The sequence below is a fragment of the Diadema antillarum genome, unplaced genomic scaffold, assembly GCF_040938485.1.
Source record: "Diadema antillarum isolate AM-2024a unplaced genomic scaffold, OU_Dant_1.0 seq00002019_RagTag, whole genome shotgun sequence".
NCBI lineage: Eukaryota > Metazoa > Echinodermata > Echinoidea > Diadematoida > Diadematidae > Diadema > Diadema antillarum.
In genome coordinates, this window is record NW_027272674.1 from 39,205 (window position 1) to 51,464 (window position 12,260).

At 38.3% G+C, this 12,260-nt stretch overlaps 1 protein-coding gene across 1 annotated transcript in view; it reads left to right on the plus strand.

Moving 5' to 3' along the window:
- Window positions 1–12,260, plus strand: part of LOC139713634 (laminin subunit gamma-1-like) — a 97,479-nt gene that overhangs the window by 39,130 nt on the left and 46,089 nt on the right. The window contains exons 3-4 of the mRNA XM_071625341.1: window positions 1,084–1,214; window positions 6,721–6,896. Of these exons, the coding sequence (XP_071481442.1) occupies window positions 1,084–1,214; window positions 6,721–6,896 (307 nt within the window). The remainder of the gene's footprint in view (window positions 1–1,083; window positions 1,215–6,720; window positions 6,897–12,260) is intronic.

Consider the following 12,260-nt stretch of genomic DNA (forward strand, 5'->3'; position numbering starts at 1 on the left):
CAAATGGCTGCCGCAACAGAAAGCTCGTAACCGTAGCAACAGGAATATGATGGTTTTTGAGCCAGATTGCACAGCATGTGATCTGACCTTGTCTCTGATACAGTGATAGAGACTGTAAATTTTGTCCCACCTCTCTGCTGGGCCAATAAGTAGGCCACTCCCTGCATAGGTATTTCTTTGATCTCAGGCTCAAAGGTCAGACTAAGTTTTCACAGTCTCATGTTTGCACAACATATCAAGTTTATAAGTCAATTTCTGCCATGAAATAACCTGTAAAACATGCAGGAATGATAGATTTTGATACCTGATTAGAAGTTATATTCAAGTACCTGGTAACCGTACCTTTCCCGTCATTCAAAATGTGTCATTTTTGCACTATTGTATCAGTATTATGTCTGATGTAGCTTTTTGAAGTATGGTATGGGGAGAGATACCATTGACATTTCAACTCGTATGTTTAGCCTACAATTGATGAAGAAACGGGTAGAATACCTTAGAGCAAGTGGTTATAGCTTTACAGTTGCAAGAGCACCAAACATGTTTAAACCTTGTATAAATCATCCCAACAGTATGCCATGCTCTTCCAGTCTGAGGTCCAGTTTAAAAACAAACAGAAATGAAGGAAGAAAAGCAATAACAATCACCAAGGAAATGGAAGTAAACAATCTCTTATCAAGACCGTCCTTTCGGAATATCAACTGATAGATCAGGTTCCTGTTTTATCATAAGATATAAACAATTATAAATTTCCTTAACACACAGGCTGCCGTAGACTTATGATAGAAATCAACTATATAAATAAATCAATTATAACTCTTCATAAAACAGGGTCCAGGTATCAGGGAGGTTCTTCTTTAACGTATCATGAGCTGATATAACATTTACTCAAGATGCAACATGTGTAGACTCCAGACTTTCCTTGGAATCTGCCAACTCCAGGTCGATGAATGGTTGTTAAATTCATGATTTACTCCAGACTATTAAATATGATTGCCTACTGAATTCATGCTTTACTCCAGATGACACTATAAATGGTCATTGAAATGAACAAATTTTGTTGCTTTTTCTCCCTATTCTGTACAGGATTGGGTGACGGCCACCGACATTCTGGTGATGCTCACTCGCCTCAACACGTTCGGAGACGAGGTGTTCCGGGTCCCCAACGTTCTCCGCTCGTACTTCTACGCCATCACGGACTTCTCCATCGGAGGAAGGTAGGAATCAGGCAGAAGGGTGCATTTGTAGCGATCTTTCCATTGCAGTATCATTTTTGTTGTGCTTCCTAACATGATGAAACTCAAGTTGATAGATGCCCTTTTATCTTTATGTCATAAGGTCAAATACAATCTTTGCCATTTTTGCCAAAGGTTGGTTTTATTATTTAACTGAACTGAAGATACATTGTAGATGTTTTCTAAATAGAGAATTCCTTCGAATTTGCCTTGAAGTTCCTCAAACATTCAAAGTTTCTTCCATTCATTTGCAGATGTTTAAGTCTGTTGAAAAATTGTCATATCATTTTCACAAATCATTGAACATTCTGTCTGTATTGGTCAAGCATGTAATTTTTCCCTACACCACAAAAAGGTCAATATTTGGGAAGTTTCCTGCCTACACAAAACAAATAAGTGAATTTTAATACTAGACTATCAATACTGGTCAAATATTGAGGTCATCTGTAAACTAAAAAGATGTGCAGAGTTTGTACATCCAACAAGGCATTGAGGGGCTCCTGATCTGATCATGCTGAGTTCTTCATGATATTTTCATAGTGGATTTTAATAGGGAAAGAGACTTCAAACTTTGCAGAGGGGACACATAAACTCCATCACACTGTGGGAAAAGGAGGATATGAGTCTGGGGCCATTGCCTTGTATCATCAGTTCAGTAAATTATTTGATAGCGTGGAGGCACCCCTGTGTTGGTCAGTCATAACTTTACTTGAGGTGGTGGTCTGCATGAGGTCATGGCAGCCCATGTGTATGTTTAATGGCGATCTGAGGAGAGCGTTGCTTGAAACTCCAATGCTCTTCTGTGTGCAAACAGTGCCTGAGTAGCTTTAGGCTGACCTAGGCTGGCCAGGACAACCCATCCAAGTCACTGCCTTGATGATCTGTAGGCCTATATGATATAAAGGTCACAGAGGAGTCTCTTGTGTGCTGTGGCAAGTGACATTCTTCCGCGCACGTCCGAATATGTAGGTCGAAACAACAGCAAGCGTCTTTGTCACCAGCTTGTGAATGGACAGATAGAGACAACCCATCAAAATTTGGCATGCCTCCCAAGTCTTTTTTTCTTTGAGGGGTGTAGCAGAGATGTGAGAAAGTTGTGTCTGCATCCTGTGTATGCAGTAGCAACATGAGAGGAATTGTGTAAATAGTTACCCAGTAGCCGTTGCGATCGCTCAAGGTCCACGAGCATTGTTAGCCAGTAAGTTGTGGGCTGGATATTCGTTGAGAATCAGTTTGGCGGAACCTTGGAGATTAGTTTTGTATAGAAGTACAGCCTTGTCTGGCACTGCTGAATTGGAATTAAACCTTACACTAAGAATAGCAGGGTTGTCATTTTAATATCTTCTATGTATTCACTGATTAACGTCTTTAGTTTGAGTTGATGAGAAAATAGAGCAAAAGCCCTTTAACCTGTTAAGGAGGAGTCCTGAGTAGGGCAGGTGTCTATGGGAAGTGTGTGTTGTAGCAAACTTTAAACTGTCCTCAACAGGTTAATATAAAGAGAAAATCTTCAAGCTTTCGATGTTCAAAATGTTGCCTGTATGCTGTATCCCATTCCTTGATCGCCAAAGGGAGGAATTTTACCTGGCTGTTAGTTTTTCTTTTTTCCGTCGAAGATCATCTCGAAAAACCTCGCATCATTCCCCCCAAAATACCTGAGGCTGCTTGTGAGAGAGATGCCTGGCACAGTGCCTCAGTCGTATGCACTGTGACTTCATCCCAAGTCTCCCACGCACCTGTCAAACATTAGCCTATTTCACAGGCCTTGCATACTGTTGTTTGCACATACTGTTGTTTGCTCTGACAGTTGTGAGCGCAGAAAACTTGAGCCAAGTATCTGGGCCTTTTCACATCGATAAATGCCATAATTTGTGAGCTGAAAAAAAAAGTTTCTGCAACTGGTGCGTGTGCGCACCACTTCTACTGAATATTCAGTCCCTGAATAATTTCATTCGTCACTTTGACCAATGAAATTGCTATTTTTGCTCTTGATAGGCTATCAGTGTAGAGTGTAGTATGCATATAATGTTTTAATGAGTTTCTTTGAAAGGCTCTCTGCTACTCTACTGCTAGTTTTGTTACTAATGGCTGGTAGCAAAAGTTGGTAATGCAAGCAAAGAGTGATGTTCGTAACTTTGGATGAATTTTCAAAGGCCATCTTGCTGAGGCATGCTTATCTATGGCTCATGGTTTGACTCTGTCTTGTTTGACTATCCTCTACTTCCTCTCATTCAAAGTACTACAGTGAGACAGCATTTGACAGAGGCTAGTCAGAATGTTGGAAAGGTGTGCCAGAAATGCCCTTACGAGTATCATCCTGCGAGCAGTGAGACCAGATCCATGGCACGAATACTTCCCGTGGCTAGTTTCGATTGCCGATTGATAGATCAGTGACCCGTCACCCTAGATGTCAACTTCCAATGCGACGGCAACAAATTCTGAGCATCAAAACGCCATCTAATCATTCATTTCCCACTGGTTTATGGTTGATAGTACATTTTCCCCAGCTTTCAACACTTTCCATTCCAATTGTTTGTTTGCTTGTTTTAAAAACATGAGGGGTCTAGCTAGGCTGTGCTGAGCTTTGCAAAACTTGGTTATCTGTTCTTCAACCAGTGTAGTGGATTTATGTGCCAATAGTTTTCTCAAGTCTCAGCTTATCATTTGTTTATATAGACATGTATTCATATTTTGCAGAAATCTGCTTCAACTTGTAAATTAAAAAAGTTTCGATTCCACTTGATTTGATAAGGTGTAGTCGCAGAATTTTATGTAGGAAATACTTCTCATCAGCATTTCCTTTCTGTCAAAGCCATCACCATCAAATTCCCCACACTAGTACTCTAGCAGTAGGCAAGCAGAAATAATGGTAATTTAGCTGAAATACAATGTATGAAAAGAATATGCCATGGTATGAACATTATGACTTTGAGAATACTTTAGTATCTCACAGTCAAACTAGGGAATTGTTTGATCTAGGACTTGAAACATTTGAATCTCAGCCCAAGAAGTCTGAATCATCCCAAGATGAATTTTGCAACCACAAACTGAGATATACATGTAGATTACCACAAGTTTGTAATGTACCTGCACACACACACACAAACACACACATGCACATACACACAATAACAAATTAAACAGAGGGGTCTCTCGTGTATGGAATGGAAATCTCTTTGTAAGTTACAATATTTCTCGGGATGCAAGCGCTAGATTTGTATGTCGATGTGATCTCAACTTCGTAATTCCTCTTTCAGTTTGCCTGACTTTAAATGACAAAGAGATCACTTTTTTTTTCATTGTTGATGCATGGACATAGGAATTGTGACTGTCATCAAACCAAAATATGATAATGAAATATTAACATCCTAAATGATCAGTGTAGCTTCTTTCTTAGTGGTGGGGCAAGGAGGGATAATTACTTGCCTGGATCTATGTTGAAAATGAATTCTCACCTCTCTTTAACTTGCAACAAGCTCACAATGTTTGTTAATCACTGACAGAGTGCATTCCATGGGCTGAATTGCTCTGTTCTCTCTGCTCTATTCTTATCACTATTCTTTCTTTCTTTCTTCCTTTTTTTTTTGGGGGGGGGGGTATTCTTTATAAGCAGACATTTCATAAAACAAATATTGACCCTTGTCACCCTATTCGTCCATTTCACGCCGTCAAGTTCTTGCCCTGAAAAGCACACCTTACCAGGCCATTGCCATTCATTGAAGGCAAAGAGAGTGCTGACATTTTACTACAGCATTCTGCCTTAATGAGGAGTTCTGATAGATTGAGCATGAAATTCATTTGAAATTCCTTCAAAATATTCATTGTTAAGGTGAATTGTTGCCCTGAATCATTTCTGATGTACAATATCTGTTATTTTACCCTTTTTTGCTCCCTCTCTGTGATATCTGTGATGATATATTTCTCCCAGACATTTGCATGATGTTGCCTCTATTACTGAAAAAGGGTCTTACTTTTCAACCCTCCCCTCCTGTATGTAGGTGCGCTACACTTTGTGTAGTTCTATCAGAATAGGAGTGACAAATGTTTAGATTTTTTATGTTTAGTACTTGGAGGAAGTTTATTGCTTTAGCCCATCGTGATTGAAACCAGTGTTCTATTGATGCTGATGATAGATTGTGCAGGGTTTGTCAAATACAACTTTTTTCCTAAGTTTTTCTTTTTTTTTTTACTCTGTTTCTTCTATTGTGGTGAGAGAGAGAGAGGAAAAAAAAGATAATTGATAGCACCACATACGGCAGGGTCATGGCGCATCTAAGGAAAGGTTAAGATCAGTGGTTGGAGACACCCAAACAAACCAGGAACTATTGTCTCGCGTGGGGTAAGGCACAGGGAAAGTGTAAGCATTTTCGCCACAGCTTTGTAGGGAGAGATCCAGTGATATGTATCTAGTCCTGTATTGATGGATGGATTCCCCTCACATGAAGAAATAGAATACAAGAGCTAACAGAGAGGTCATATACACGAAGGGGATGTGGATTCACCCCCTACCACCTGTTGCCTTGTGGTTGTTGTCCATTCATGGTTAGGATGTACAGTCGTCTTTTTTTTCTTTTTTTTTTTTGATGTTGCCTGGGGATAATGTCTTTGGATTCAGAGCCCCCATGAGATGAATCATAGTGGTCCCCCCTCATCACTGTCTTTGAGTCATGCCTGAATTTCATTGAGGTTGACTCAACATGGGCATTGTTAAGGAGTGTTTTTGAAGTGCATGGGAGTGCAACTTTTGAGTGGTATCTGCACCTTTCCTAATACCCCTATCCTCCATTTACGTGAACTCGTATCTTCTCAAACTTTGATAGGTTGTACATTGTTGTTTGTTGGGGCAAGTGAAATAATAATTTGGGAGTCCAGTCTAAGTGTTTGTGTGTCCAGCTTTCAACATATGTAACCTTTGTTTAGTTATAAAACATTTTTTTTGGGGGGGGGGGGTGGGGGGGGGGGGAATAGATTACATTGTTTTGTAACTATCATCAAATTGTTGTACCAGCAGCTGAATACACATGATGGCATGACCAAGTTGGAGCTCCTTGGCATGACTCGGTATTTGCTACAAGTAAAATGTACTTGGTGATGAGAATAGTATGTTCATGACATCCAAGTCTTAACAATTTATATCTGACTGAAAAGACCATATTTTCCCGCAAAGTGACACGCTGAATGTGGTGTGTAAAAAGTGAATAATAATGCTGTATCTTGAATGTTTGGTAAAGACTGGCACTCTGTACATGCAGGTATTTTTCACCATAAAGCTTCAGGTACTGTTCCTGTATCTATCCCAAAGAGTTGATGGCTCATTACAGCAAATATTGCCTCAAAGAAATGCTGTCAGCCATTTATCTGTCAAAGGAAGGGCCTCACGTAGTGCTGCTGATGATAATGATGCTGGTAGTTGTCATGACGATAGCAGTGATGATGGAGCTTTTCCATTCATTTCCCTCTTTCTCCCATTTCCACCCCGACCCCACAGGTGTAAATGCAACGGTCACGCTAGCCAGTGCGTTGAGGCTCCCAACGACCCCTACAACCGACTGGTCTGCCAGTGTGAACACAACACAGCAGGACCAGACTGCGGGGAATGCCAGCCCCTCTTCAACGACAGGAAGTGGAAACGCGCCACAGCGGGGAGTGCCAACGAGTGCATCAGTAAGTATACGCCTTTAGCTCACTCAGCTCGGTGGTGGCCATTTATTTTGCTCAACTACCCATCCCCCTCCCCCCACCCCCTTCCCCCTCATTTGGATTGCGGGGGGGGGGGGGGGGGGGGGAATGATGTGATTATCTTGGGCAAAATTTTTCATAATTTCCCAGCGGTATTCGTCAGCCGTTAGCTATGATGTGGCAATTATAAACCCCCGTCAATGTCTACAGCATGGTTTATAAAAACATCGCTTGAGATGTGACTAGGATATGTTGCATACATGTAAAGCTCACAAAAATCATAGGAGAAACTTATGCTGCAAGACAATGGTAAAATTTTTGATAACTGCCAGAGGTGACAACATACAAAACAAAAGAACAACAGAAAGCATAGACAGGTACATGTAAAACAAGAAAAAAAAAGAGGAATATGATAACAATAGATAGGAGCAATGTGGGAAAAGACTTCAGAGAAAAAATGACTTTTCAGGAGATATTATGATTCAGAATAAAGTGAGCAATGTTGACACTTGGCTGTACAAGAGTAGACTATCATTCTGTCAAAATTGTTGTAGACACAATCTTTATGTTCATGTTGTAGTCACTCTTTTCTTTGGTGAGTTTTTGCTTGTTGAGAAGCTTAAAGGTCCTGTTTTCCTTTTGGGAGCAGTGATTTAAAAAATGTTCAAGATATCACATTTGATGCATATGAGTGGGTCTGCTGTACCACAAAACTTCCTACCATATAAAATTTTTGCAATAAAGCCTAAAATATAAGGAGATATCAGTATTTTTCTCAGCAAACTGTTACTGTAGATGGTTTAGTCTGGAAGTATTTTTATTATAACTATTGTTCATATTTTGTATATTTATCAGTACTTAGCATCAATTTTATTATTTCAAATTTTTACAGTGGTTGTTTCTATCTCTAACTCATATTTTAGAACTATTTTAAAGCACTAATGCTGTGTTTTTGTTTCATCTGCAAATGGTAAAGCATGCCTTTAAGAATTCAACATATTTTCAGGTGTTTTTTTTTTGCTTTTAATCCACTTCGAATGTGGGGGTCAAGTTGAATTCATGCAGAGTTGGGACATGTGTATCGCACATGTTTTGCAGCACCACTGGAAGCTGGCGAAGGAATTCTCTCTGAAGTTTAAGGCTTCTGTAGATATCTGTACCTGTAATATTGCATTTGGTCAAGGTTGCCGTGACTTCTGAACACTCTAAAAATGCGGTCAGGACTAAAAGCAAGCAATTGCTTCATGCCCTGAGGTTTAAAGGGGGAAAAAGAGGTATATTCTCAGGCAAAGCAAAGGGGGAAAAAAAGACAGAAAAAAAAGTTAATTTCCTTTTCTGTGCGTTGGTTAGCAACACATTTTTGGAGTGACTGTTTGTCTCAGCCTGTTTGTCTCAGCTGAAAAACAACACAAAACATAAACAAACAAATTATATCAGAATGCAATCTCAAACCAATACTGCCCCTGTGTTTTGAACAGGAAATGTGCAACAAATGAAAGTTACAAGAATTGTTTGAACAATAGCGACACGTAAAAGACAGGCTGTTGAATGATTTGAGGGGAGGTATTGCCACAGTAGCAACACTCCAGTCATTGTAAACTATAGCTGTAATGACCAAATGAAATTGGGCTTGATGTGGAGCAATGAGTTAAATGAATAAGTTTGTGTCTAAATTTATAGTAACTGCCAGAAGATAGGAGGACAGTCAAGAAGTTTTTGAACATCACTGAAACTAAAGACCTTATATTGTAATTTATGTGGCCAAGATGTCATAACAGTCCATTTTATAGTCAAAATATATAACATATGTCCCACATAAATCACAACTTTTATCTTCAGACAACTGAAGAATTCCCATTCGTCATGCAAAGGAAATGAGAGGAATTTCAAAGGACAGTTTAAATCTGTACTGCATAACTTGCAAGCTCAATTTACAGCAGGCCTACTGTACATAGTTAAGGTACTGTAGTTGTGATGTGTACCAAATGATACTTGATGATGTCACCTTTCAGACAAAATTTGTTGAAATTGAATTGCAAAGTCTCTACAAAACATTAGGGTTTTTATTCTCCCTGTGTGAAAAGAAAAGAAAAGAATTTGATTTTAAGTGTCATTATTATCATTATTTATTTGACTATTTCAGAAACGGACAACATATTGCAACAGCACAAAATACAACACTATCATACATTACACATAAAAGTGGGACAGAACATAAATAAGGGAAGTAATGCTCATGATTTATTGAGGGAAATGTGGATAGAGGCAAGGGTGGTGTAAAGTTGTGATCATTGCATTGTGAAGGAAAACATTGAGGCATGAATGCTCTTTATAGTGGTACTGGGTCTGTTCCAACAGATCGATTTGTCTATGACTGCAATAAATCTCTGTGGTATACAGAGAAACCTTTTAAAGGGATTAGCTTTAAGTCCAAGGATTTTTTTTTCTAACACAGTTAGTAGAGTATTAGGAAAGTTCCTGCATTATGTCAGTCTGGTGTGTGTGTGTGAGTTGATAAGTTCTGCACATACAAGGTTGCAACTTGCAACTGAATGACAAATTGCCCTACATCGATGTAAGACAAGGTTGTAACTTTCCAGTGGCAGAGGTGTGTGCTACGTCAATTCTGCTGGAGCAGAAAACTGGAACAGTGCCCTCTTGTGACAGTGTGAAAACTCTTGCTTGGAAGTGTGGGGCCCCCAGTTATGTTATCTATTCAAGGAACATTGCAAGGCAGTATTATATCAAGCAATAGAAATAAGTGAATTTCCTCTAGCCTGAAAGGAATATTAATTTAAGTGATGCTCCTAATCATGATGATAATGATAATGATGATATCCTAGAAAAATGTGATAATATCAGTGATAACAATGCTAAAGTTTGCTTTATTCTCATCCTCATCCAAGTAGTAGTAGTAGTAGTAGTAGTATCAGTAGTAGTAGTAGTAATAGTAGTAGTAGCAGTGATTCTAGAGATTCCTAGAATTTAAGTAAATTACTTCTGTATACAAAATATGACTTTGACATCGTTTAGAAGAAATGAGCAAAAGCTGTCAAAAGAGCTAGCACACTATGGTAGTATTAAATGTATTGTAATGTGTGATAATTATTACAGAGATATCTTTAAAGGACAAGTTCTCCTTGATAGACATGTGGGTTGAGTGAATGCAGCAATATTAGTAGAACAATTCAGTGAGAGTTTGAGGAAAATCATCTACAATCCGTTCAAAAGTTATGAATTTTTGAAGTTTCTGCTCAGTCACGGCTGGATGAGAAGACTACGATAGCTTGTGATGTCACATGTGTACAACGATATAAAGAAAGAATAAAGAAAATTCAACATATTTTCATTTTTCTTGCATTACAAAAGAACACTCGACTTCTCCCTTTCAGAAGGTAAGGGGAATGATATTATCCTTATTAAACATACGTCAGTGACAAGTCAAAGAAATGTGCACTTTATTCAAAAAATAAAGTTTTCTGATATTCTCTTTTTATTTTCTTTATATTGTTGTATGCATGTGACATCATACACTGTAGTAGTCTTCTCATCCAGCAGTGGTTGCACAGGTACTTTAAAAATTCATAACTTTTGAACGGATTGTCGGATTTTCCTCAAACTTTCACTTATGTGTTCTACTAATGTTGTTGCATTCACTCAATTCACATGTTTATGAAGGTGGACTTGTCCTTTAAGTACCCCTTAAAACAATTAAATAGGTGTTTATTCACAAACATCATCAACAACAGCAACAAAACCAGAAAAGTAGAAAAAACCAAATCCATGAAGGAAGGTTAGTTATCATTTCATGTCCTTACAAGCCAGTTATAGGATTCTAGGATCTCTACTTAATGTATTAATTTTCTCATGATGTAGATGTTTTAGATCAAAACTGTGTGCTGTTTCTGAGCAAATGAAGGAAACAAGCAAAATTCAAACAGTTTTATTATGTTTTTTACTGTCAAGCCTATCTGTAGTTAAAGTGACCTATGGCACACTTCTGTCATATGAAGGTGCTGGATGACATTTGATGGCACTTAATGAGGTTTCCTGGAGAAAGTTTTGTTTGTTTGTTTGTTTTTTGCCTGTAAATGACTATCTAAATCAACATGAAATACTCACATATTGTATGCAGTTAGAGCGGGAAACTGCTCAGTATTGTCACGGCAGACAGATGCAATGCTGCCCTCATTTGCCTGTTTTGCTTGTATCTACACTGGCGTCAATGTGTCATAAATACGGTCATACATACAGTCATACAAGTACATATCATATGGCAGATTGTGTATCTGGTAGATTGTGCACAGTTGCTTGAATAAAACTATAGAATAATGAGTGTGTGGTACAGTTACAGGGAGAGTGAGATTGGATTTCGTCATTGAGATGAGATACTGTAGGTAATACACAGCAGGATGGGGGGGGGGGGGGTGGAGCAGTCAGTATATTTCACATTTGACCCTTATTTACATATGAGACCCCATATGACTCACAGAACCGAAACTCATGTTAAAAAAAAAACAAAAACAAAAAAAACAAAAAAAAAATTGGTGAAATTTTGAAGCTATTTTAATGCTGATGTGAGATGAGACTGTGACACTGTTATCCGAACTAAAAGAAATGAGATCATCGTCCCAGAAAGGAATTGATTGTAATTCATTTTCCCTTGGTCAAAGCCCCATTGAAGCCCCCTCTCCCTGTATTTATTTGTCTGTCTGTCTGTCTGTCTGTCTGTCTATCTCTCTCTCATTTCTACTATGAAGCTGTATTATGAAAAGTAGATATCAACCAACTTTCAGCAAGTCCAATTTTACTTCTTCTCCCAGCTGATAAACTTTTGTAGTATTAATCTGTGCCCTGTACACGGTAAAGAATTCAGTATAAAAGGATTAGCTACATATTTTGAGGACTTGGTTTTTGGAATGAAGTACATGAATGCCTCTTTAGCAACTGATGACTTGTATTTTTTGAACTAAGAAAGTTGAAGGCTCACAGTGATTATTGGAGGAAATTTTTGCAGTAGATGTTGCATACTACAACATTCAAACATGATCACATGATAATACATAAATGAGAAAAGAAATAACATTGTTCTCGTCTGAAAGTAACCAGAAGATGCCCAAATTAGGCTTTCAAAATAACACATTATTTCATCAAACCAATGGTATACGTTCCGCATTTCATGATTATGATAACAAGAATTTTTTTTTTTACTGAAATGTTTCTTTTTTTAGAAGGTTAACTGAGTCACTTATGTGATGTAATGATTAAGACTTCATTTTTTCCGTGAGGATTGTCAACAAATAGAATGACACTTTACTTTGATAAAAAGCAATATTTTAATATGTCAAT